Source organism: Heteronotia binoei, chromosome 12 (assembly GCF_032191835.1).
Source record: "Heteronotia binoei isolate CCM8104 ecotype False Entrance Well chromosome 12, APGP_CSIRO_Hbin_v1, whole genome shotgun sequence".
In the NCBI taxonomy this organism is placed as follows: Eukaryota; Metazoa; Chordata; class Lepidosauria; order Squamata; family Gekkonidae; genus Heteronotia; species Heteronotia binoei.
In genome coordinates, this window is record NC_083234.1 from 51406602 (window position 1) to 51431915 (window position 25314).

Below are 25314 nucleotides of genomic sequence, written 5' to 3' on the forward strand. Positions count from 1 at the left end.
GAGTCTGACTGCGACAGATCTTGCTTTGGGCTACCTGTAGTTCAGGAGAGTTCAAGACAGAGGCAATAGTACAACCAGGCAGAGTGGGTGAATGTGGATCCTGTATCATCCCAGTGGACTGATTTTTTAAGAAGCCAGACTTCATGTAACAAATTAACTACAAATTTTCCAAAGCAATGCAGATAACAAATAAATGATACATTTAAGTAAACAGAGGTCGATAAAATCAACATGGTAGATAACTAAGGACAGAGGAAAACTCCTAAACCCAAATTATTACATTACACTAAAATCTCACTCTATCCCTATAGCATTCTGCCCTCCTAATTGCCTCCAGCCTGCCTAAACATTCAGTATTACAAAACAAACTCATTGCCACCTATGGAAGTATTCTACAGGTGGGGTGTTCCCACTCATCTAGCCAAGGAATTCTTGTTACTGAAGGATGAAATGCTTCTTAGCCTACTCTGACTTTTATTTTCCTTCATCAAAGGCATTATGTCAGATAAATGGTGAATACAGATTTCCTTTTTGCTGCTTTTCACTCAGTTTGACCCATTCGTTTTCCCCAAAGATATTGTGACTAATATCTTCCATCCATCCCCTATCCCAGTCCATGTTTTTTGTCAATAAAACTTGGTACATTAATGTAATTCCATTCCATTCAGCATTTTCTTTTGTCCCAGTAAGTAAACGTTCCCCTCCTTTCATTATGACTTGGTTATTAGCCATGGTGAGAGACATCTTCAGCCCCGCCCCACCCCCCAGTTCCCAGGATTCTTCAACATACCCCATTCTTGAAAACATGATTTCTGAACTATCAAGGTCACACAGAACAAATCCATTTTGTTCATCGCAGCTGCATGGGTGTGTGTGTATGTATCCCCATTAATGGAAGGGGAGAAGTCATTCCTACCAACTTCCTCTTCCTGGTGTAGACTTCCCCATTTGCCCCTCATGCCATTCTTGAGAGCCCCTGGCCCCAGGAGCAACATTTGGAGATCAAGAGCCTGAAGCAGGGAAGAGGGGAGGCAGGAAAGTTCTGTTCTGCTGATGGAAATGCTTCCCGTCAGCTGCAAATGTAGTCTGGACTGAACCCTATAATAAGACACACTGAGGCTTTCCTTAGGACATCATAACTGTCACATCCTTCAGGCTTCAACAGGACTAGACAAACAGTTCTGAGTCATCCTTAGCTAACACTGAAGGCCAAACATAAATCAAAAGACGACCTTTCAGCTGATGAGTGAAAATCGTTTCCACAATGTACCTGGCCAGAGGGCTGCAGGACGCAGATTTCCAGTTCTTCCGCAACCACAACCAGATTATAATGAAGGAAAACTGACTTCAGTTTAGGAACTTAATGGCTCAAGCAGGTGTTTCTGGGGCAGCTTGCTTGAAGCGACCACAAAATACTCAGTATGTTTCTATAGCCTCGCCCTAACCCAGCTAATTAATTAGGATATGGTAGCATGCCCAACTGAATCACCCTTGAGTTGTGAAAACAGATCCCAGAACAAAACCAGTTCTTCAAAGGGATTACCGAGAAAGCAGGAAATACAGGTGATTACACACAGGGGGCTTTGATACCTACATCCGTCTCTTGTTCTTCTTTGAACTGACTTTGATATGCTGCAATTAGGACATTGCTGGAGAGAGAAAAGGGCCGGTGGCAGCTGTTTGCTGAGCTCTGGTTTTGAAGTAGTGATCAAAGGGAGATGGAGAGTCTGTGGGGTCTGGGGTGGAAAGGAAAGTGGGGAGCTCTTCATATAAATAGGGCTAGGAAAGTGGGATGCTCATTTAAGTCTGTTTAGCTACTGGGGTGAAATGTCACAGGCAGCTTATTCACATCAGAAACAATCCAAAAGCTTGAGACATCTCTTGTGGGAAAGTGCATGTTGCTTGGTTACTTTTTAGTCAAGGCATCTCATAAGACAACTCAACAGAAGGTGCTGCTGCTCTCCAAAGAACATAAAAAGATCAGACTGGGCAGAGAATGGAAGTTGCCTTCTTATTGGGGATCACGTGTTTCTGTTCGCCTTTGACTGCCATGGTCCTGGACTTCAACAACATCAGGGGCTCAACTGAAGTAACCACATCCAAGAAGGTAAACACAGGAAGGGGAGAAGGGTCTACTTAGTTATTTCCAATGGCTGACCCCAGGTAACCCTCCCCCACACAAGACTTCAGGGATAATTTTTAGTTCCTATGCATGTCTACTTGGAAAGATATCCCACTGAATTAAATGAAATTTACTTCTAAGTAAATATGTTGGCATCACTTTGGAGAAAGTAGTGGATCTGCATGGAGGTTTGGACTCAAACTTAAGTGGCATGGTCAACCTGTTCCCCCTTGACTTCTTTCCTGGCTGGAAACTGCTGTGGTGTAACAGCTGCTCCTCAGTTTCAGGTACAAAAAGGAGAGAGGGATGAATTTTTTTGCAGATCAGTATTCTTGTGATTGGCATTCAAACGACAGTAAAAAAGGCCAACGTATGATTCTCACTAGGTTGGTAATTACAGTTTGGCTGTACTGGATCAGAGAGCAGAAAGCACTCTCTCTCAACCCACAGAACAGCCAAGTTTTCACTGAAAAAGTGTCCCTACCTCTCCTTGTCACTGTCTCCATTAAAATGTTTCCTGTAAGAATTGCCTTCTTAAATTCCCCCAAAGAATCAGCTCCTCATTTCTATGACGCTGCTTTCTCCTAAAATGGCTGGGTTTTATTCCCCAGAGTGCTCAGTGCTTGACAGACAAGGACTGCCATGCTGGGAAGTTCTGCCACAAGCCCTGGGAGGAGCTGCCCTACTGTGCTACTTGCCACGGACTACGGCGAAGATGCCAACGTGACGCTATGTGCTGCCCAGGGTCACTCTGCATAAATGGTAAGTTGTTGCTGTAACCCACGGAGTTGGTCACCAACTACGGCAAGAAGAGACTGAAAAATAGACACTAGGGAAAGGATCCTTGCCTGTTGTACAACTTGGCAAGTCCATAGTGGGGGGCGGGCACAGAGGTCGATCCATACCCCCATCCAATCTTCCTCAATCTTTGCTTTCACTGAAAGGGAAGTCTAGGGAAGATTGGGTGGGGGTACTGCAGATTATAGAGAGGGAACCACCCCAATACCCCCCCCTCTGCTGGCTACGGCCCTGGCAACATAAACATAAGTACTCACAGAAAGCCTTAAACATAAAGGAGAAACATCTGCAGATCCACATGTCATGTACAATCCCTTTGTTTAGAATGCTTCGCCAAAACTGAGTGGCTGAATGCTGCACTTTATCCTGTTAAAATATTTGGTTACTTGGTGCTTGATGTAGCTACACAGAGAAATACATATTCTAACTTCAAAAAGTCATTCTACAAGACTCCAACATTATTAAAGTCATGTTCACATATCCCACCCCTAGATCTTTATATGTTATTAGAAGTAGAGAGATCAATATGGACAGGAATATGCACAGGAAACCCCTTTTTGAACATTTAATTTGATCTCCTACATATAAGGGCCTTGAACAGCAAAGCTGGGAAAGATCTCCTGCCTTGGAATTCAGCTGTCTATAGAAGAAAATACTGGACTGGAGGGACCAAAGCAGTGGTGACACAAGACAGTTTCAGAAACTGACCACTCTTTTCTTCCATGACAGATGTGTGCAGCCAGACTGAAAAGATGACACAGGTTGATGGAAAGAAGCACTCTGAACAGGCTGGTTCAGGTTTCAAAGGCATACTTCACCGTTCTGTTCAAGAGGGCAACATCCAGAAGAAAGGAAACACCAGAACTTCAAATGATGCAGGTAAGAAAATGTGAACAGATGGGCAGCACAGATTTTTTTAAAAGCAGAAAGTACTGTTGTTTATCAATAGCAAAAGGGAAGTAGTGCAGAGTTTCAGATAAGACACCAGCTTACATTAAAGTATTTAATACATAGGATTTAAAAAAGGTAAAGGTAGTCCCCTGTGCAAGCACCAGTCGTTTCCGACTCTGGGGTGACGTTGCATCACGACGTTTTCACAGCAGACTTTTTAACGGGGTGGTTTGCCGTTGCCTTCCCCAGTCAGCTACACTTCCCCCCAGCAAGCTGGGTACTTTTTTTTACTGACCTCAGAAGGATGGAAGGCTGAGTCAACCTGGAGCCGGCTACCTGAACCCAGCTTCTGCCGGGATCGAACATAGGATTTAGGCATGGCTAAATTCTTAAGCCTAATTGGCTGACTTGAGACAATATAATATTTCAGGGATGGCCAATGGTAGCTCTCCAGATGTTTTTTGCCTACAAGTCCCATCAGCCCCAGCCACTGGCCATGTTTGTATGCAAAAAACATCTGGAGAGCTACCATTGGCCACCTCTGCAATATTTTAATGAATCCAAGAGATATTTAAAGTATCTAATATATAGAATGTAGTAAAACTGGACCATACAATTAAAGAGGAATTAAATAATAATATACTGGCAGTAAACAATGCAGTATTAAGGGAAGGCGAGTAAAGAGAGCTGCCTAAAATTCTCACACGTAATTAAATAACCATTTTAACTTTATAGAAAGCACCCTCCTGTGTAATTGTTTTACTATATCCCTATTCCCTTACACATACTCTAAACAGTTCCGTTTTAGATACCTTGCAAAACCATCCATGCAACGTATTGAGAATTGTTACAAGCAACTGCATCACAGAAGCAGTAGCTGCCAGGGGGCTCCAGTGATGGACTCCTTACAAGGGCAGAGGCCTCAAATCGATGATGCTAACTCTTGACCCTGAGACTTCACAAGGAAAGAAGGGCAGGAAGCAAAGCCTGAAATATTGATGGGTGGATTTCATTTTGTGTCCCTTCTCACAGCTCGAGAGGGAGAAAGTTGTCTCCGCACATCTGACTGTGTTCCAGGCCTCTGCTGCGCTCGTCATTTCTGGTCTAAAATCTGCAAACCCATTCTCACAGAAGGAGAGGCATGCTCCAGGAAAGGACAGAAAGTGGGAGCTCAGGAACTAGAAATTTTCCAGCGCTGTGACTGTGGACCAGGCTTATCGTGTCAACCACCACTCAGTAGGATGTCACAACACTCACGCTTGAAAGTGTGTGTGAGAAACCGATAGTTACGGTTGTACTGAGCTCTTCTCAGCTCATGGAAGGTGGTCCAAAAGTTCAGTAGCAAAAGAGACATTCAGCCCATAAGAAGTGGACGTATTCTAATTATTACTATAATTGTGTAACCCCTGTATGTTGAACGCTTTGTATTACCTGTAGGACAGCCAAATATGTTCAGTCTGGGTTTTGCTCTGGTGTAGCATAAAGCATCTTTTCCCTTTCTAGTCTGCTTTATGCTTTGAACAGTACAGACTCAACATTTCATCTTCAAGCAAAGATGAAGATCCTGCTGTGCTTAATGAGGAAATAACACGCATCAGCCAAAGGGATTTGGGAAGTTTAAAATTAACTGGCAGAGTTGATCTTTATAGGCAGCATGTACATGTTAGAAAATGTCAGCTTTGCCTTGCTGGATCTGACCAAAATAGTCTATCTGGTCCAGTGTTCTGTCTCCACCAGGGGCCAGCCACAGGGCTCTGGGAATGTCACTCAAGCCTTGACTGAACAGTGTGGCTACTGTTGCTGCCTCCCTTAACACTTCTGCTCTTGCTTAACTATGTACCACATCTGCAATGTCATAATGCCTGCAAAGCAGCCTCTATAACTGGTTCCTTTCACAAAGGGACCAAGTATCATGTATGCAGGTAAGAGAGCAGTCATGCTGCAGCACATCTTGGGTTCCATCTAAAAACTAGATAGACACACCACCAGTGTTCCCTCTAAGCTGAGTTAGTGTGAGCTAGCTCACAGATTTTTAGCCTCCAGTTCACGCATTTTTGTCTTAGCTCAGGAAAATTGACCCCAGAGCACAATAATTTATGCAGTAGCTCACACCTTTAATACTTGTAGCTCACAAAGCGAAATTTTTGCTCACAAGTATCTGCAGCTTAGAGGGAACATTGCACACCACCAAACTCAACTTTTTAGCTCTGCTATGTGAAGGGTATACAGCCCTGCTGATATCAACCAAAGCTGCTTAACTTTTGCAGAATTATGTTTGAGCTTTCCACTCACACATCCCAGTTTAAGATAAACACATCACATAAGAAGGGGTGGATGAAGTTCACCCAAGGGATAAGACCAGGGTGATTGAAAAAATAATTAAGCAACTTCTGGTGCCAGAAGAAATAATCTAATCTCTATTTTATGTGTCAGTTCCCAACTTTACCTTTGCACTGCCATCTGCTATCCAGCCAGTAAACACATCCGTGTCTGCACTTGAAGTCTGACTCACACAACTGGGCTGCAGCTTCCTAAACTCAGCCTTGCCAGCTCCTCTAATTACACATATTGAGGTTGAGCTGCTAATTAAGGCTGCTGCTGGGCATAAAGGCTTGGATGGCTTCATACTTCTTTAAGATACAAATATTACTTTCTCACTAACATCCTCTTCCTCCTATAGACCACATTCAGTATGTTTCACTTTGCTCCACTTTATGTTGGGGGCTTTCCAAAATTAAGCAAAGCCACTAGCATCATGTACTTGTGGACATATATTTAAGTAGCCATTTACAAATCTTTTAGTTCTCCCCAAGAAAGCTGCAAATAATAATTATTCTGCAATAGAAATACTGCAGTCTGTTTTGAATCCAGGCAGCGTGTTAAACAAAAGGTCCTAACCTAGCATAATAAAAGCAAACAAACTGAAAACAAGACATGTTTTATTTGTTTCTTGCTTTGTATTGTCTTTTTTAAAATCTGCCACGAGCAGTTAAAAACTAAACCATGGCCACAGTACTGTTGTAAATAACAGAATTAAACAACAGATTCTCTGGGTTCTAATGTGGTATACAACAGTTCCAGGGAGGTTTTCATCACAGTAAGCAAAGGGTTAAATTGAGCCCATAGACTACTCTTTTGAAGAGTAGCAGATAACCAGTTCTGGTGAGCCTTGTCCCGCAGTCCCGACCAAGCCTTACGGAAATGTGGAAAGGGTACTCCGCATCCCACATGAATAAGCAGCCATCTATTGTGGAAGGAATACATACATTTCTGATGCACGGATTTGGATTCAGTGTCAATTTATTTTGGAAACTTGGTAGCATGATTTAAAGGAAAATTAACACTGAGAAAAACAATGCACACCATTACATCATAGTTGGCTATTTAATGACAGACTACTTTTTACATGGAAGTGAATGGAACTGTTTGAAAACAGTCACACACCTTCAGAAAGAGCACCACATAATAAATATGCTCCTAGGCTCAATTGCCAAGGCCCATGGAAGGAGCCTGGAGCCTGTACAGAGCTATTCGCTCCGATCCTTTGGTTCTCGGTATTTCCACTGGATGTAATCAAAGATGTCCTTTTCACTGTCCACCGGGAGGGGCTCTCCAGCAACCCCTACAAAGGCACCACAAAAGAGCAAGTCACAAAAGGCTCTGCCTTCATTTCTGCCAGCAAACCAAATACAGCCCTCACCCCTGCCAATTCTAAAGCCAAAATTGTGAGCTGGTTATGCAGTGATGAAACGGAAGGTCCTCTGTGCAAGCACCTGTCGTTTCCGACTCTGGGGTGACGTTGCTTTCACAACGTTTTCATGGCAGACTTTTTATGGGGTGGTTTGCCATTGCCTTACCCAGTCATCTACATTTCCCCCCCAGCAAGCTAGGTACTCATTTTACCGACCTCGGAAGAATGGAAGGCTGAGTCAACCTCGAGCTGGCTACCTGAAAACCCAGCTTCCTCTGGGGACTGAGCTCAGGTCGTGAGCAGAGCTCAGGACTGCAGTACTGCAGCTTTAACAATCTGTGCCACGGGGATCTTTATGCAATGATACTTGATATCAAAATGAGCGTAGAAGACACTCATGCCAAATGGCATTAGATGGAACATGCCACATTAAAACGAACACACTTTCAAGGTCCAACTTAAGAGGGCAGGGAGAGCCAGGATATCGACAAACAACAGCGGATAAAAGCAGGAAGCTTATTTCTTGTGGACTCCAAAAGCATTAAACTAATTCCTAGCCCACCTTTTATTTAGCACAAGCTTCACATGCTCTCTGGAAATATGAGTGTTGTTTCCCCCCCCCCCCAAGGAGTCTTGACAGACAAACCAGATTCTGAATTTAGTGACACAACTACAGCCAGCAGGAAGCCCCTCTTCCCTCTCCAGCCTTGCCAAAATCAACCACAGGGGTATGGGAGAGCATTCACCTGTGACTCCCAAGGGCCGGATTGTGTATTCATTGAGAGTGAAGCCCATTTCCAGAGCATGAGTCCGCATGTTCTTATTAAATATGTCACTTCCAGTGAAGTACAGGACTCCGCAGTAATACTGATCCTTGGGAATCAACCTATAATGTAATTGAAAGAGAACAGCTTCAGTTTATGGTGATGAGGGAGAGGCAGAATCATGCCAGTCCAGCTGCCCTTCAAGAAACTCAGTTCCTAAAGGGAATTTTGATTTTGATAGTTAATGAATAAGGAGGATCAACTAATATTTTTTTTTAATAATTATCTTATGCAATTGAAATTGGAGGATGAGACTGTGAAAGAAGTAATGGTAAAATGGTCACAAAACCTGGGAAAAATATAGACTTAGAGCAATGACCACAATTATGGCAGATTAACTGTAAGATTACTAAGGCGGTAAACTTCAGAGAAAACCTATTTAAGATGTTTCATAGGTGGCATATCACACCAGTCCAGCTAGCTAAGATATATCCAGGTCTATCGCCAAAATGATGGAAATGTGGTGAAAAAACAGGCATGTTCTACCATTTATGGTGGACATGCAGAAGGACAAAAAATATTGGATCAAAGTTTATGAATTCCTTCAAGGAGTGTTGAAAACGGGGATTCAGTTTAAGCCCGAATTTGTATTATTATCTCTGGTTAAGAAAGATGTGGTTAAGGAAGATGTTCATCTGGTAATTCACATTCTCACCACCGCGAGAATGTTATATGCAAAATATTGGAGATTAAAAAAAACCCCAAGTATGGGAGAATTAATAGCCAAGGTTTTACAAGCTGCAGAAGCAGACATACTTATGGCGATACTTATTGGGAAATCAAAAATATTGGCTAATCAAAGATGGGAGAAACTATATGTTTGGATACAAAATAGAGCTAAAGATGAGGAAGCAAGTAACGGGTTAAAAGGTGCAATAAATGATTAATAGAGGAGAAAGATACAAAAAAGGAAGATTAGATTGTAAGAATATTAATTATTGTATAAATTTATGAAGTAATCTACCTTTGCTCTGTTTTAATAATTTTGCGGTTTTTTTATTTGTTTAGTTTTGTTAGTTTACATTTTTTTAACTGACTTATGAAATGATACAAAAGCAGGTTGTATGGTATAAGATGTAATGTAATTGTAGAATTTATAATCAATAAACTTTTTTTTCCCAAAAAAGAAAGAAACTCAGTTCCTGACCACCAAGGCTGCCAGTGTCACAGCTCCCAAACCATCTTACTTTAAGCAATGCAGTTATAGTTTGTTTAAAAATCCTGATGCTGTTTTTTTCAGGGTGGTGGTGGCTCACTTTAATTTTGGGTTTTATGCTGCTAATTCACTCTCCTTTACTGATGTTTTATTGTTTTGTTTTTATGTTCTATTTCATAATTTATATTTGCATGCAGAACTTAAGTAGATACATCCACACAGTACAACGAACTAGATAACTGAGAATACAGTGTCAGCAACCTCTGTATGCTGCAGAGAGACACGGGGAAAAAACAGGCATCGGTGGGAAAGGCATAATGAATGCAAGCTGGCTCACTCCTGGCATTTTCAGAAACGTAGACCTTTTTTTCTATAAAGAAATAGAGAGCTGTTCCTCTGTTCACAACTAATAGTCTTCTTTCCTTACTTCTGGTCATTACTGCTGCCAACTCATTACCAAAAATACCACGATTGGGTACCCTTTATGAAACATTTTCATTGTTGCCTTCTCTGTTAACATTTGTAAGCCTTTGTCTTCACCCTTCTCCTAACACTTTTCACTTAGAAAATAACTAAGTAGGGACTGTGTCACTTCCAATTAATACAACATTGGAAGAAAAGCATCAACCTGGCCACATTCTGCTTCAGATTTACCTGATATCAATTCTCCTGAAAGGGTTATCGTCTTTGTTTGGAAGTCGACACACTCCCTGGAAGTAAAAATAGCAATGAAAAGAGCAACAGTGGTGAGCCTCCTCGCGCCCCCATCGCAGGCTGTTTCCAGGAAGCTCCAAATTTGGCACAGTGAGGAATGGAAACATTTCCTATGAAACATCAGAGCCAGTTCTAAACACCATGAATTGAAATTCCACTGCTATACAAATAAGGCTAAGGTCATGTTCCAAGTTTGTAGGAAAGTGCCTTACTAACTTCTCAGTCTTCTGAGACCCCACATAGGTGCTGGCTTCTGCACCACTGATCATCACAAGGGAGTGTTTGTTTAAAGCAGGCTTCTAGCACACAGTGCTGGAGAGGTCGGTAAAAATGTGCAGGCAGTAGGCTTGCACATAGCTTCTAAGTCCTGGCTGGCTATTCTCATGTATTACCTGACCAGGAGTAGACTGGGGTACACAAATGGCATTGGAAAGGGGCCTGTCCCCTGAACAGAGGGCAGAGGGAAGGAGAGAGGGAGCCTGCCCCCGCAGAGGTGGTGTGGGAAGGTACAGGCTTGCTGCAGTTTCCACTCAGCTTGTGCCCACCCACATTATGTGGGAGACTTCAGGTTGTGGCTACAGTGGCTCCTGTCTGCCTTGTGGAAGATGGGCAGTGACAGATCCTGCTGCTTCCATGGGGACTGCCAGCTTACAGCAGCTCCCACCTGCTTTGAACAGGGCCACTCCAGGGTTGGGGTGGGCCCAGAATGGGGCGAGGCAGCTCCTGTAGATCATTCAGCCCACCAGGACTTTCCCCAGTGGCTTTAATGGACAATCTACCCTGCTTGCCACTCACCTATGCCCAGCTCTCTCAAGTCACTCCACTACTCGCCCCCACCAAATTACGCTAGTGACTAATCGCCTCAAAACAATATGCCACTTAATGAGATTGTCATAATATGCCAATTTCATGAGATTTTAAAAAATTCTGATTACAGAAATTATGTTGTTCTGGTGCAAAACTGGGGTGTGTTTAAATCTCAGCACAACTGTTTTATAAGCCCTTACACAGAGCGAGAACAAGGTATGTGTGGACTGCACAGACCCACTCAAGATGGAACGAGAAATCAACAGGCACGACTTGAAGGCGTCTCTTCCAATAACACTTTAACTTGTACTTTGTGGCAAAAACCCACATCAAAGGGAGACTTAGCATCTGAATCCGAACAAAGAACGCTCTGCTGAAATATGAAACCCTGGCTTTCCTCTGGCTAAAAAGCTCTTCTGTACAGCGTCCAAAAGCTGAATCCTGTGGGAATGTTTTAAAGGAATGCACTTTCTTCAGAGGTCAAACATGAAAAGAACTTCCATCCACTTTGATACACAAAGTTTCAGGCTTACCAACATTTAACAAAAAGTGAGATACAAAGACAGACAAGTCTGGGCTTTACTACATCCATTCTCTGGGGTCATAAAGCACCATCCAAATTAGAAGAGGACTATAAATATAACCCCCTCCCCTTTAGAACTTCACTGCCTGGCACTTCCCGGCCCCTCCTTCCCACCAATTAGGCTCTCTTGCAAGACACAGAACAAAAACCAAAAGGATCCTCACCATGAATTTGGTGTCTCCCTTTGACAGCGTATCTGTAATGAAATGGATGTTTTCCAGCTGTGCCACCACTTGATGCAAAAGCTTTGGCTGGAAAAGCAACAGTGTGTGTCATGATTGGAGAGAAAAGGCAATATGCAGATGCCTCAAACTGCAAGGTATAGAAGTAAAAAAACAACTCCCTCCTCTCACACAGAATGTTTTACGGTGGGGAAGAGACACTTAGGGACAGCAACAAAAAGCATCAGGGAGCAAAGTCAGCCAAGGGCACTTGTATCTGAAGGACAGGAATCCAGTAGCATTTGTTTTCTTCACATACTCTTCTGCAGAAAACTTGTTGAGAAGAGGTTCTCCCATTCATTCATCTCAGAGAGGCTTGGCAAGAAAACCTTTGTGTAGACTGTTATTTCACTGGATCATTGTCTCTCCCCCACCCTGCCAGATTTCAGCTACCCACTGTGATGGATGACATGCCATTCTTCCTGGACGGATCACCTCTGTGTGTGTGTGTGCAGGGGTGCTCTTAGTCATAGGGTATCAGGGGCACCTGCCTTAAGCCCCATGCTAGAGAAGAGGCCAGCGGGGCTCCCATTGATTCCACAGCCAGCTGCTCTTGTCTTGTTCTGCACACCCTAGTTTCACTTATCTGGCTAGGTCAGAAAGAACGAAGGCCCCCAAGAACCACAGGACTCACATGACTGGCTAAGCAAGCAGGCTAGCTGGCTCTTTCTCCCTCTTTGGGGATGGGATGCACTACCATTGATCTCCTGTGCTAACACATATTTCAGGCAGAGTAGGGCAGCAGATAATTCTGGGCAATCAGCTGTGTACAAGGTGGGGAGCTGTCCTCCACAATGATTCTTGGGGTTCATCTTCACATTTTACTCAGCCCCTCAGAATCATTAGGACTGCCCCTGCATGTGAGTGAGAACATGTAGAGAGAACTGCAGTGAATAAAAAAGTCCTTGAGGACAATCTGGATTTTGCTTTTTCCAGAGTTGAACTGATCACCATTGTTTGGAATGGGGAAGAATTATCACCCCAGATTGAATTAGTAGTGATCCTGGGATTTTCCAACAAGATATGAAAACTCTCTGAACAGTACACACCCATAGTACCACCCTTCTCTTTCCAGGTCATCTTTTAAGAAGATATTTACTGTTCATATGTGTTTCACAAGCCCTTCATAATAGCAACGATGCCACCACACTATGTTAAAAGTAGCAACCAACTGCTATTCATACATTTTTCTTCTTTTTTGCCCACCTGACAATGAAAGCAAGTATGAAATTCAGTATGGCCTTTCCCTTTCAGTTCTGTTCCCCACCCCCCACTAGTACCAGATTTGGAAACATCTGATGCTACCAGGGCCAGCGTGCCCATTAGGTAGTCGCCTAGGGCGCTGCCAAATTGTGTGCCCCCTAGGAGGGTAGAGGCTGTCCCCTCCCACCCGGGCAATTTAAACTGCACAGGAGGGCCCCAGGAGCAGCTGCTGCCCTCCCCACACCAGTGAATGGTCCCACTAATCAGTGGGGAGAGGGCAACCTCCATCTCCCTCCCCAGCCTAGGTCACCAGGAAGCCTGGCACCAGCCCTGCTGAAGCTAAGCAGGAGTAAAACAGAACACACACACACAGCTGTGCTTGCTTCAACAGCATAAATACTAAAATTGGAACACACATACGCACCTGCTTAGAGGATTCGGATGTGTAGTCTGGATGGGTCAGGAGGATATCCATATCCCCACTGGATTCAGCACCTATAAAAACAGGAGATGTAGGAAAAAGTAAATCCTGGAGACAAATTAAGACCACCATAAGAGAGCTCTGTAAATTATGTTTCTTTACAACTGATCTTTGACTTCACAATGATCTTAAAGTCATAGTCAGCATGCTGTAATTATATGCTTTAGTAGACTATCCAGCCATTTATTCCTGTTCTTGACCTGCCTTTGAGTAAGAATGCAGCAGGGAGTGAATTACTTCTTTTGACCTGCTCTACTTACTTATTTTGAATAAACACAAAGCGCACATAGATATGCAGAGCAGCATGCGCACATGCACCAGGTAGAGCACCTACATTTTAAATACAGGCATTTTTAAAAAATACAAGGGCCAGGAGATTAACCTCCAAAACACCAAAGTAGGCATAATGGTTGTGTTATTTGAACAACCAACCTCGGCGGAAACTGCCGCACACTGTGGCGATGTATTTGGTGTCCACTTTCTTGACCTCATTCAACACGACTTCCTGTTACAGGGGAAACAAAATCATTTGATCTTTTTTTTCTTTAATGCTTGTATCTTTCATTCAGTAAGAAGGCAGCTTGGCTTACCTGCATCTCTAACATCTCTTCCCTAGGGATTCTTTTTTCAAAATCTTCAAAATATCTGGCATGCAAAACAAATGGGGTTTAGAGAAAAGCAAAAATGGTAAGTATATTTATTTGCAAGCAGATTCTGTTGAAATAAAATATATCGACCGTCTCAAGCAACAAGAAGTATTAAATCATACTGCGCATGCCAAGGTCCAGTTCAAACATTATCAGGGGTCATGAGACCCCACTAAAATGGCTCCCATGAATCAGCCTTACATATGGGCCAGACATAAGGGTGGCCAAATTGCGGCTCGGGAGCCCCATGTGGCTCTTTCACACATATTGTGTGGCTCTTGAAGCCCCTACTGCCCTGTCAACTGGCTTGGTTAAGGCATTTGTCTCTTTAAATCATATCTCTAAGCCAAGCCAGCCAGCAGCCTGGAAAAGGTAGTTAAAGTTGCTTTCTTTCCATTCTCCCTCCCCCCCAAATCTATTTGCCTGCCTTTCGGTGCTCAAACATCTGACGTTCATGTTTTGCGGCTCTCAAGCATCTGACATTTATTCTATGTGCCTCTTACATTAAGCAAGTTTGACCATCCCTGGACTAAATACTACACAAAACCTTGTGATATTAGGATACTCAGTATGCTAGATAGCTACTGGTTAAATCAATCACTTATTAGATCTAATTTTCTGAGAGGAAGGCCTTAACATTTCACAAGTTTTTCCTCCAAACATCCACCACTTTCTCAAATTAACAATTAAAGCAATCAACAGTAGTTCTGTGCATGCTATCAAGAATGAGTCCTTTGCACTATCTCACATTTCGATTTCCAATCTATGAAGAAGTTAGATTTTTATCTTCAGTATGGCAAGAGAAGAATAAAAACTTAAAAGCATTTGCCTTTGGCAACAAACCAGAGAATGGCTAAGCATTGCTTTTGGAAGTCATCTTTACCTCCAAGAGGACATATAATCAACCAGTTATGAAAGCCCATCACTAAGCCCTTAGAGAAACAAAGTATATGCCTTACTTCAACCCAATTCGTTGATGGTGGTTTAATTTATGCTCATTTTTCTTGAGATCTAGAAGGAAAAGAATAGCACAATCAGTCTATCATTTTTTAAACAGTGTGTGGAAGAAATTATTTGGCACGCCTCTATGGAGAACAGGCCTGTACACAGTCATTCATCTGTGGATTATGATCCCACTGGTGTGGCCAAAAAAGACAAGTGGGCTCACAGACCCGACTAATGTAGGCTCACTTTATTTCTCAAACTTGACTGTGCTGTCCACTATCCCAATGAATTCTTGCAGAGAATTAAACAAGAATAAAAACACACACAAAAAGGGACAAAAACCAAGATGATTAAGCCCCTAAATTATAAACATTAAAGATAAATCTGTCTAATCTTGGCATCAGTAGAGAGGGAAAACACCACAAAACACAAAAAATAAAGGCAGCAAATGTGCTAAATTTCAAAGACATGCAATACTGGCAGCACTGGGGAAGGAGGGAAGAGGAAAGATTGCTTCAAGGTGGAGTACTCCTACCCTATCAGAAAAGCATGTTTACTTTATTGTAAATAGCTTGTTCCCATTCCACCACCTAGAAAGATAGTCCACAAAGTGGACTCACCTTCCAGTGTCTTAATTCCTTCATCTACAAGCTTCCTGGCGGCAGCAGGTCTGCAGAGAAACAAGGCAGTTCAGAATCTCTAGCACAGCAATTCATTCCAACATCACCTGCATGACAGGTGTGCCAGGTACCAACAGGTGTTTGAAACATTTCAAAAAGAAACATGAACAGCAACCACCAATCTATGAGGACCAACTAAACGAAGTGCTTCTTAGGGTACAATCATACAGAGATTGCAACAATAACAGAGAGAAAACGGAAGGGTTTGCTAATAAGCAATGATGAGAAAACCAAGAGACTATCACCCAGAAAAAGATATTCAACTCCTCAGTAAAAGCTCTGGACAAAATCAATAATCTGTGACATATGCAGCCAGCTAGATTAAGAGATCAGAGCAGATGCTCTTCCAAAGCCAAGATAAATTCCTGAACCACAGATCAAAAATTCTGATTCTTCCATCTTTTAGATAGTTTGGGTATCCTGATCTCACTTTTAAATGCACATGCATATTTACCCTATGCCACTAACTCTGGTCAGGAAGTTGATAGAAGAGCTTGTATCATCTTGTCGAATCTAGAGAAAAAAGAGAACTAAATAACTGGGTGATCTTTCATAAGGAAGTTCACAAATACACAAAATGCAAAAACTGGCAAAATACTGGGAAGCAAGACCCTGCAAGAAAAGTTTTACGTTATGCCCTTGATGTGTACTGGAGGGCCAAACAGACACCTGCACTGCCCTTGTGCTCCCCTGCTCCAGCTATGACTGGATGGGGGACCACAAGAGAAGAGAGTGGAGGCAGCAGAATGGCAGAGGATGGGCCTCCTTTGAGGCGAAGGTGGGCCTCCTTTGAGGCAGAAAGTGGAATGGCTGTTGCCCAGCATCTGTTTGGCATGCAGAGGACCATAGGTTCAACCCCTGGCATCTCCAGTTAGAAAGGATCAGGTAGAAGACTTCCGGGATACGTCCACTTCAGAGTTGCTGGCAGATCGTCTATCTGCAGCAACTCTGAGTCTGGCTGTTGGAGGGGCGTCACAGAAGTGATGCCCCCATAGAAAAAGCCCGTAGTGGCTTTTTCTTCCGCATGGGACTTTTAGGGGGGGAGGGGGCCAGCGGCAGCTGCCCTCTGTTCGTCCTGAAGCTCTGCGGCTATGAAAGCTGGCATACCAGCAGAAAAAGAATACCCGATCGCTTTTTGCTTTCACTTTTTCCCGTACGACTTTGAAGCAGCATTTTTCTACTCCTAAAGTGATGACTCTACTTAACAAGTTGGTGTTTCTTCTAATTCTACTCCCTGATGGGTCACTCTGCATAACTACAAAAGGCCAGCTCAAAGCATTTAGGAGAGGCCTCGAAATGTCACGAGCAGTCTTAATTACTTAAATTGGATTGAATATAATTACTAAAATTGACCCGGACTATAATTGGACATATATACATCAAAGAGTTTACTAAGAAGTTGCAATATGATATGAGCACAAAGGAGTTATATTGTAGAGAGCTCTGTCTCTATCGCTTGACTGTATCTGAAAGAATGGTTTTTAAAACTTCAGTTGGAGCTGCAGTGGAACAGGGATTAATAGGAGCTTGAAGCAAATTTACAATCTGATTTAAGAGACTGAGTTTGATATTAGAAATGGCACAGCTTAATGAATTGCCACATGGAAAAGATATTAGATCAAATCTTATCTCTCTGAAGGAAGATCTTATCTCATTTATGCAGCTCCTTAATGATCAAATGGAATGTTTTATGCTGACAGCTAATGAAATTGCAAACCTACAGGGGTCCGGTTCTAAAGAGAGTATATTGATGGCAGTGAAAGTGGAAGGGGAAAGTGATACTCTCCGAAATAAACAAAGGAAAAGAAAGATACTCTCTTGTGACGCATTTTCAAAACTTGACCAGAAATTCAGATGCAGTAAAATCAAGCTGAGAGGGAAAAATGGCGACAAATTCTTCCTGCAGTTGAGGGGACAGGTCATGTTGAGAAGCGAAAAGTTGCACTCCAATCAATAAATCAGGATTTGGAAAGCATTTTGGAAAAAAGGATTTGGGATTTTTTTTTTCTGCTTTGGTGAATGGCTGGACAAGGAACTCTGACTAAGAAGTGAAATGTGATATCAAAAGACAGTCTGAGTGGCAGTCTCCATGGTTCTGAGGTCGCCATCCGTACCAGGTCGGAGAACCATGGTCTCCTTGGTCAGTAGGGGGTCACAAGCAGTACTTCTGCCTGCTCCTCCATGATCCTGTTCAGAATCCGGCCTAGTAGGGCTGGCGGTGGGAAGGCATACAGGAGTCCTTTGGGCCATGAGTGCATCAGCGCATCCATCCCTTCTGCAGCTGGAAAGGAATCGATCCACTTGACAGTTTCTCGAGGTTGCTAGAAGATCCATTACAGGAAGTCCGAATCTGTTCACTATCTGGGTGAAGACTTCTCTGTTCAAGGCTCACTCTCCCAGGTCCAGGTCCTCCCTGTTCAGCCAGTCCACCTGGCAGTTGGCCTGGCCCTTGAGGTGCTCCGCTCTTATGCTTGTGACATTCTCCTTGTGACATTCTCCTTGGACAGTCCCCTTGCTGCCCGTAGAAGCAGAGCTCGTGCTTCCTGAAAGAGGGACTTTGATCTGGTGCCCCCTTGCTGGTTTATGTGGGCCTTCGTTGTCATGTTGTCGGTGCGCACAAGAACGTGGCGGTCCTTCAGCAAGTGGCTGAAGGCTACCAGTGCCAGTCTGACTACCCGTAGCTCCAGCCAGCTGATGCTGTGCTTTGTTTCTGTCTCTGACCATTTTCCTTGTACTACCTGATGCCCGCAGTGCGCTCCCCAGCCTCGCTTGCTGGCATCTGTTGTGACCACCATCTGTTGTGGCTGGAGGAAGCTGGTCCCTTTGCTCAGGTTCACTGACATTGTCCACCATTTCAGCTCCCTCTTGAGGTTGTCTGTCACCACAATCCATCTGCGGCTCTATCTGGCAATGTCCTTCTGGTAGGGAAGAAGCATCCACTGTAAGGCTCTGGCATGCAAATGTGCTCATGGTACTATGTCTATGCAGATCATCAGCCCCTGGACTGCCTCCAGATGCATTAGGTTGGCTTGCCTCTGAGACCTGATGCCTGTCACCAGGTTGTGGATCTTTTGGTGTTTGTCCTCAGGTAGAAACACAGTGGCTTGGGATGTACACACCCTGGCCCCGAGATGCACTAGGTCTCTCGTTGGTATCATGTTGCTCTTGTCCTCATTGATGAGGAACCCATGCATGCACTGGAGGGCAGCTGTGATGCATGGCTGTTGTGTGGTCCCTTGCCCGTAGTAAAATATCATCCAGATACGGGTAAGTATGAATGCCCTCCAGGTGAAGATGTGCCACCAATACCTTGGTGAAGACCCTGGGTGCTGAAGAAAGGCCAAAGGGCAAGGCTTTGTATTGGAATTGCTGCCCTTGGAAATAAAAGTGGAGGAAACTGAATACAATACCCTATGTGAGGTCTAACTAGAACAGAGTAAAGCAATACCATCACTTTGTGTGATGAAAAATGAAGGTTAATAAAAGAAAAATTCAAGCAAGCAGTGACATTTCCATGCTGAACACATGAAAACTAGATCCTGTCCTGAGAATAAAAGATCCCATCTAAGGAGGACAGGGCCACTCCAAACCAGAGATGTGCTGGCAGAGTAGTTATGTCAGCCACTCACAGTTTCATAGTGTCAAATCTGCATATGAATCCCAACCCAGCAGTTTTATGCTAGCATCCCTCTTTAGAGTTCTAAGAAATGTATAAACCCCACTTACCTTTTCTAGCTTACGTAGTTTACCAGTGGATAAAAACTCATCAATTTTTTCTGCAATTTTTGCTCCTACTCCATCCTAAGAAATATGAGGAAATGGTAAAAATAAAATGAAGCATTGGGAGAGTCATATAGGGAGACTGGCAGACATCAAGTGAAGACTGACATCAATTAGTCAAAGGTATGCAAAGCTCAAAGACATATGATTTTTTAAAAAAAGAAGCCAGCCTTCACTAAGCATGGACCACCATAACAAGAGGGCACAAGCCACTGTGGAGTTCAGTCATTGGGGCGAACAGCGGCAGTGCTAGCGAACAAATGCTCTTAAGGCCAATTACTTACACTCAGGCCTTGAATTCAGCAGGAGCTCACAGGAGCACAACTCCTGAACCTTTCTGATAGTTCCCCCTCTTCCTCCCCACCTACCTACCTTGTCCATTGAATTGTAGGTGCAGCTGCATAACAATCCCTGGATTAGGAGAGCGGGCAGCCAGCCAGCCACCAGGAGCCTTGCTACACACCCAGCAGCCCTCAATAACCCCTGGAGAAGCCCGCACCACCTTTTCTCCACTTCTTATGCGATTTTGGGTGGTGGGTGGCTTACTTGCCTTTTGACTGGGGTGTGTGTGGTCAAGGAGAGCCCCAGGTGAGAGAGGCCTGCATGGGCTGGCTGGATCTCTAGCCAGTCCAAGCAGGCCTCACTCACCCAGGGCTCTCCTTTCTTGTGTTGAGTTGCTTTTGGCTGGTGGGGGAGCAGCATATGTTAATGAGTTATGCTAATGAGCTCCACTACCTATTTTTCTACAAAACAACCCCTGCTTACACTAGACATGTTTCCTACTTGCTTTTCTCACTGTATTACACAGCTACTTCACCGTATTTATTTAGATGTTTACACCCACATCTCCCCAAGGGAGTCCAAAAGCTTCTTACATAATTCTCCCACCCAACATTTTATCATCACAATAAATACTCTGTGGGGTCAGTTAGGTCGAGAGTGACTGACGGAGTGGGGGTTCAAACACTTGGGGTTCCAGATCTTAATCTGAACCTGTAACTGCTACATCACACAGGCTCATAAACAACATGTAAACATGTAAAGTCAAACAGTAGACACACAAGCAGGAGACAAATGAGTTATGAAAGACCAAGGAATAGCCTGTTCCTACTGGCTTGACAGAACTTACCAGTTTCTTTGCTTCAGCCCCGCTTTTTATCTTGCTGGGATACTTGGATATTACAGATGCAGCTTTCCTACATAAGGCAAAGAAAATTCTGCAATTCAGACTCCTCCATAATGTAAACCTTTAGCATGAAATATACACAAATGCATCCCACAAATCCAATTAAGACTAATCATCCTCCAGAAATACTATCAATTACAGAGAAGGAATAACAACGACTAAATACAGATTTTCTCTTTTCCAGCTCTATACACCAACATTTTTAGCAAGTTCTGCAGATGCTTAAATGCAGTTTTGTGAACATTTTAATTCAGACAGCAGAGAGGGTTTTGTCCTACTATTACTGCTTCTTTTGGCCAGTAGGCCAGTCTTTTTACTTTTATATAGGACTGGTGTATTATCAGGTTTCCTACTCTGCAATGTTCCCTCCGCCCACAAAATTTTCAAAGGCACAAACCTTGCCATATCCAAAGTATGAGAATGAGTTTTGTCAGTCATATAAAATCCTTAAATATATCTGAAGACACCACCACCATCCCAGTCCCAACAAAGTCTAACTATCTGGAGCAGCAGTATCCAACTTCGGGTATTTCTGGAATTTTAAGAAAGGATAGTGAGGGGGAGTTTCTTTGACCAATATCCGGTCAGGAGCCTTTGCCTAACGCTCTCCCAGCTGTCTCCAAAGTTATATCTTTTTTTACCCCTTTAAACTATATTTTTTGAACTTTTGAAAGATGCCTCCGAAAGGGGGGGAAAAGACCAAGCAGAAGGAAAAAAGCTTTCAGCCTTTAACTAATTTCTTGGAACTGCCTTTCACCTCCCACGCAAGGTTGGAGAGATATGAGGAACCAGCTGAAGAAAGTCCTCTCACGATGAATTTATTGTCTCAAGTTTTGTCTAAGTTAAGACAAGAAATACGAGAGGACATAACTTCTATGCTTCAACCAATGTGTCAGCGTCTGGATGAATTAGAGAATTCTTGTAAACAAGCAACCCAGACAGCACAAGAAGCGTTAAAAAAAGCTCAAGAGACAACATCAGATGCATGGATGAGGGAACGAGTTTTAACAGTGGACTTTTAGAGGTTTTAAATCAGATGTGGAAGCTGAAATGGACTTATATATATTCATTGCAAATTGGCTTGCTGAAGTAACCCACCTGGAGGTCGAAATTCTCCCACTCATTCAAAAAGCATATCGTGTTGGCAAGGTATGTGAAGACAATTCGTCTTATACCAGAGACATTGTGTTGCAGTTTAAGGATTATCGAATGAGGCAAAGAGTCTTTGCAGAGGCTAGGGAGAGAAGAGGCTTGGACTACCAGGGGTTAAAGATTCAGGTCTTTCCGGATCTCCCTCCTGAATTTTTAAGAATCAGAAGAAACCTTAAGGACACAACTGCCAAATTGCGGGACTTAAAAATTAAATATAAAAGGCTACAATCAGGCAAACTATGTGTCCAAAAAGGCTCCACTTCGTTTACAGCATATGACGCAGCCTCAGGTGAGATACTACTCTCTAAATTAACTCCCTCCTCTCCTACATCAAGAGTTAATAAGAGAAAGGAATGCTTTCCTCTCGTCCCTTCAAGGACAACCCATGCATGTACTGAGGAAGCTCATGTCAATCTGGAAGAAAATATGGATGTTATCTAAAAGAAACTGAAGCAACAAGAAAAGGGAAAAGCTGAAGAAACTTATAATTTATATTTATTGATTTTTCTTTCAGAATTAAGGGCTTGGTGGGGACAGCTGGTGAGAGCACCTGGGTAATATCCCTCCTTGTTTAATTCAGTCCAGTGAAGAAGAAAGAGTTTAATTCAGTGAAGAAGAAAGAGTTTCTTCTTGACCTTAAATTTTTGAGAGTAGAAGGAATAATCAAGATATAGAAGAAGAAGGAAAATAAGAAGTTATATTGAATGCTTGTGGTACTAAGTTTTAAAAATCTGTTAGGGAAATTAGCATTGTTAAGTTTAATTATTCCTCTGCTATAAAAAATAGAAAATATAAATAGACACACACACACACACACATATATATGTGTGCGTGTGCGTGTGTGTGTGTGTATATATATATATATATATATATATATATATATATATATATATATATATATATATATATAAAGTGGTGTGGAATGGTAACACATGAGATATCTTTAAGTTGTGTTGGTTTTGATTTGTTATTATGGTACACCTACCTGTTGGAACAGGTAGTAATTGTAATGAGTTTATAATAAAAATTTGAGTTATGAAAAAAAGAAAGGGTAGTGAGCAGTATGATAAAACAAACACCATGGCAAGTCCTAACCCTAATCCTTCCACATACAGATTTTTAAAACTGGGAAAGAGACTTTATATATTTGTAGGGGGCTAGGTTTTTAGGTAATCATGCCATTGCACAAGCTTACTAATACTTCTGGCAACTGAAGTAAATTACAATGTGTGAATCTTACTTATCATCTTATATGTACAGGATCTTGGAAGGGGAATCTTGCTGAAGTCAAAACAGGTTGTATATGTATTTATGTATGTATTTATTTAATTTATATCCCACCCTCCCCACCAAGGCCGACTCAGGGCGGCTAACAACACGAGGGTCAGCAACAGCATGCCCAACCATTTAACAGTAAATACAAACAACATTAAATATATGTTAAAACATTATATAAGTATACAATGGAATTTATTTGGTCTGAGTGAACATGAGTCTGGATGTCATAGGTGCTAAGAGGGAAGGATGGCTTTCCCTGACTAAGACTGGGGGCACACAAATTCTCCTCCTCATCCTTTATTGTCTCTTTAGGCTCTTGTCATATTTTCTTTCACTTCTGGCAGATGAGGGTTCTTTCATTGCCTTCCTTTCTGTTGCTGTGGTGAAGCGGTTTCAAGGAAACACATATTCCATAAGGGAGACAAATGGAACAAAGCTGTAAGCTCAGTGCCCATCACCCTACATAAACACTGCAGGAGGGAGCTAGAACTTGTGTCTTCCTCATGCCAGTCTCATCATCACTACAGCAAAATATCCTTCCATTGTGTTTAGTACATCACAAAACCAACTGGAGAAGCAGCAGAGGCGAAGGACAGAGAGAGGCTTCAGAGAGACAGAGACAGAGCAAGGGGAAGAAAGGAATGTGACCAGTGATGGACTGAAAAAGGAGAGGATGTGAAGAAAGAAGAGGAGGAGAAAGGAAAACAAATTTTAAAAGGGAATAAGGAGATGAGTGAGTAGATACTACGTTGGAGATTGCTGGAGTATACATAAGTACAGTGCAACGGCATGAAAACCATATGTCAGTAAAGTAAATCAGCTACGAACTTACTCTGAAGACCTCTACTGACTATCATCCCAGTTAGCCCATAGTAAGTGCTTCCCAAAAGTACAAGTCTTACCTGTAGGCATTGTACTTGTGGATGGCTCTATTCACATTCCTCTCATAGTTGGCCAGTTCTGAAAAGAGGATTCTTTTTAGTTTTGAGCAGTTGCACAGATTAAAATGCTACAGGATGGGCAAAGTCAAGCATATGTAAGTGCCATAAAGTTCAGTGGAAGATCTTAGCCATTCTGAAATCCAGTAGATCTAAAAGTGACACATCCCCACAAAGCTGACAGTCTGTAAAAAGGACACACCTCTCTCCAGTTCCAAAATGGAGCGAGCAAATGAAGTACTAGGGAGAAAAGAACAAATGCTGCTCTGAGACAAGCGCCAAAGAACCGCAGGGCACTGCCCCACCTGGGTAAAACGGAAGAATCCCCCTCACTCGAGGCTCTGCAAAGCGAGAAGCTTCTAAACCAAATGTTAAGCATTTGGGTTGCATTTTCTCTTGCCAAAAATCGGCAGCCCAAACACGTTAAAAGGCCCGGAGTCCGAGAGAGGGGTCAAAGATCCAGCACTCTCCTGCACAGCTGTCTCCCACAGTGCCAACCAGAACCCGGCCACGCAAAAGCGATCAGGGGGACCAAACCCGGCGTGAAATGGGATCAGTAGCTCCCCGGAGAGTGAAGCTCAGTTGCATTCAACAGTTTACATCCGAGAATACACAGAAGGGGACCTACCGGTCAAGAAGTCCGTGATACCCTCGTTGGGGTTCTCTTGCGGCGCCTTCCGCTTGCTCATGTTGTCACCGGCCGAGCCAAGGCTGCAGCCTCCGCCGACTGAGCTCGCCACCTAGCAACGGCATCCGCTTCCGGTTGCCCAGCTTCCGGGAGGTACGGCTGCGAACAATGCGCGCAGCCCCGAGGCCGCGAGTAATGGGCGCAACAGCTGTCGCTTTCCTTCCCCAGTGTGGAGAGGCTGCGGCTACGACTTCGCATTAGGCTTGCGTGGACTCAGCACAGCAGCCAGCCTTTAATCAATGCAGAGCGAGCAAGTGGCTTGATCCAATGCATGTTTTGTTTTCTCCAAAGGATGCCTGCGTTCACAGTGGGTTTGCTGGCCAGTTAGTGTGCATAGTCACAGCAATACTTGGATTTAAGCTATTTAAGGGTGAGCCCTATCCAACTTGTCCTGCCAAACCATGAGGAGTCTTGAGTCTTATTGTAGGGTCAGCCGTGAGGAACAAAATTCGCACTTGTATTTGGGCAATCTTCCAAAACTGAACACAAGAGCTGTTCTGAGTCGGACCAACATCCTGTTTCACACCGC

The 25314-nt window shown here is 43.2% G+C and overlaps 2 protein-coding genes across 2 annotated transcripts; one reads left to right on the forward strand and one right to left on the reverse strand.

The window, feature by feature from the left end:
* The first annotated feature begins 1125 nt into the window (after window positions 1–1125).
* On the forward strand, window positions 1126–6742 carry DKK4 (dickkopf WNT signaling pathway inhibitor 4). Its single transcript, XM_060250826.1, has 4 exons — window positions 1126–2107; window positions 2734–2884; window positions 3650–3799; window positions 4844–6742. The coding sequence occupies exons 1-4, from the start codon at window positions 1997–1999 to the stop codon at window positions 5095–5097; spliced, it is 666 nt and encodes a 221-aa protein (XP_060106809.1). The 5' UTR covers window positions 1126–1996; the 3' UTR covers window positions 5098–6742.
* A 351-nt stretch (window positions 6743–7093) lies between these two features.
* Window positions 7094–24987, reverse strand: POLB (DNA polymerase beta). The gene is made up of 14 exons (XM_060250825.1): window positions 24726–24987; window positions 24062–24119; window positions 20673–20739; window positions 19490–19564; window positions 16218–16276; window positions 15704–15753; window positions 15098–15149; window positions 14082–14136; window positions 13924–13996; window positions 13435–13505; window positions 11751–11837; window positions 10137–10192; window positions 8249–8388; window positions 7094–7433 (listed from the first exon to the last, which is right to left on the reverse strand). Exons 1-14 carry the CDS (start codon window positions 24784–24786, stop codon window positions 7339–7341), a joined length of 999 nt encoding a protein of 332 aa, XP_060106808.1. The 5' UTR covers window positions 24787–24987; the 3' UTR covers window positions 7094–7338.
* Window positions 24988–25314: the final 327 nt, after the last annotated feature.

Coding starts and splice junctions, on each gene's coding strand:
- POLB (XM_060250825.1), bottom strand. CDS start 24,786: ATGAGCAAGCGGAAGGCGCCGCAAGAGAACCCCAACGAGGGTATCACG. Junction 13,997..14,081: donor AAGAGATGTTAGAGATGCAG/GTAAGCCAAGCT, acceptor CCCCTGTAACAG/GAAGTCGTGTTGAATGAGGT. Junction 7,434..8,248: donor CCGGCCCTTGGGAGTCACAG/GTGAATGCTCTC, acceptor GTGCCTTTGTAG/GGGTTGCTGGAGAGCCCCTC.
- DKK4 (XM_060250826.1), top strand. CDS start 1,997: ATGGAAGTTGCCTTCTTATTGGGGATCACGTGTTTCTGTTCGCCTTTG. Junction 2,108..2,733: donor AAGTAACCACATCCAAGAAG/GTAAACACAGGA, acceptor TTTATTCCCCAG/AGTGCTCAGTGCTTGACAGA. Junction 2,885..3,649: donor AGGGTCACTCTGCATAAATG/GTAAGTTGTTGC, acceptor CTTCCATGACAG/ATGTGTGCAGCCAGACTGAA.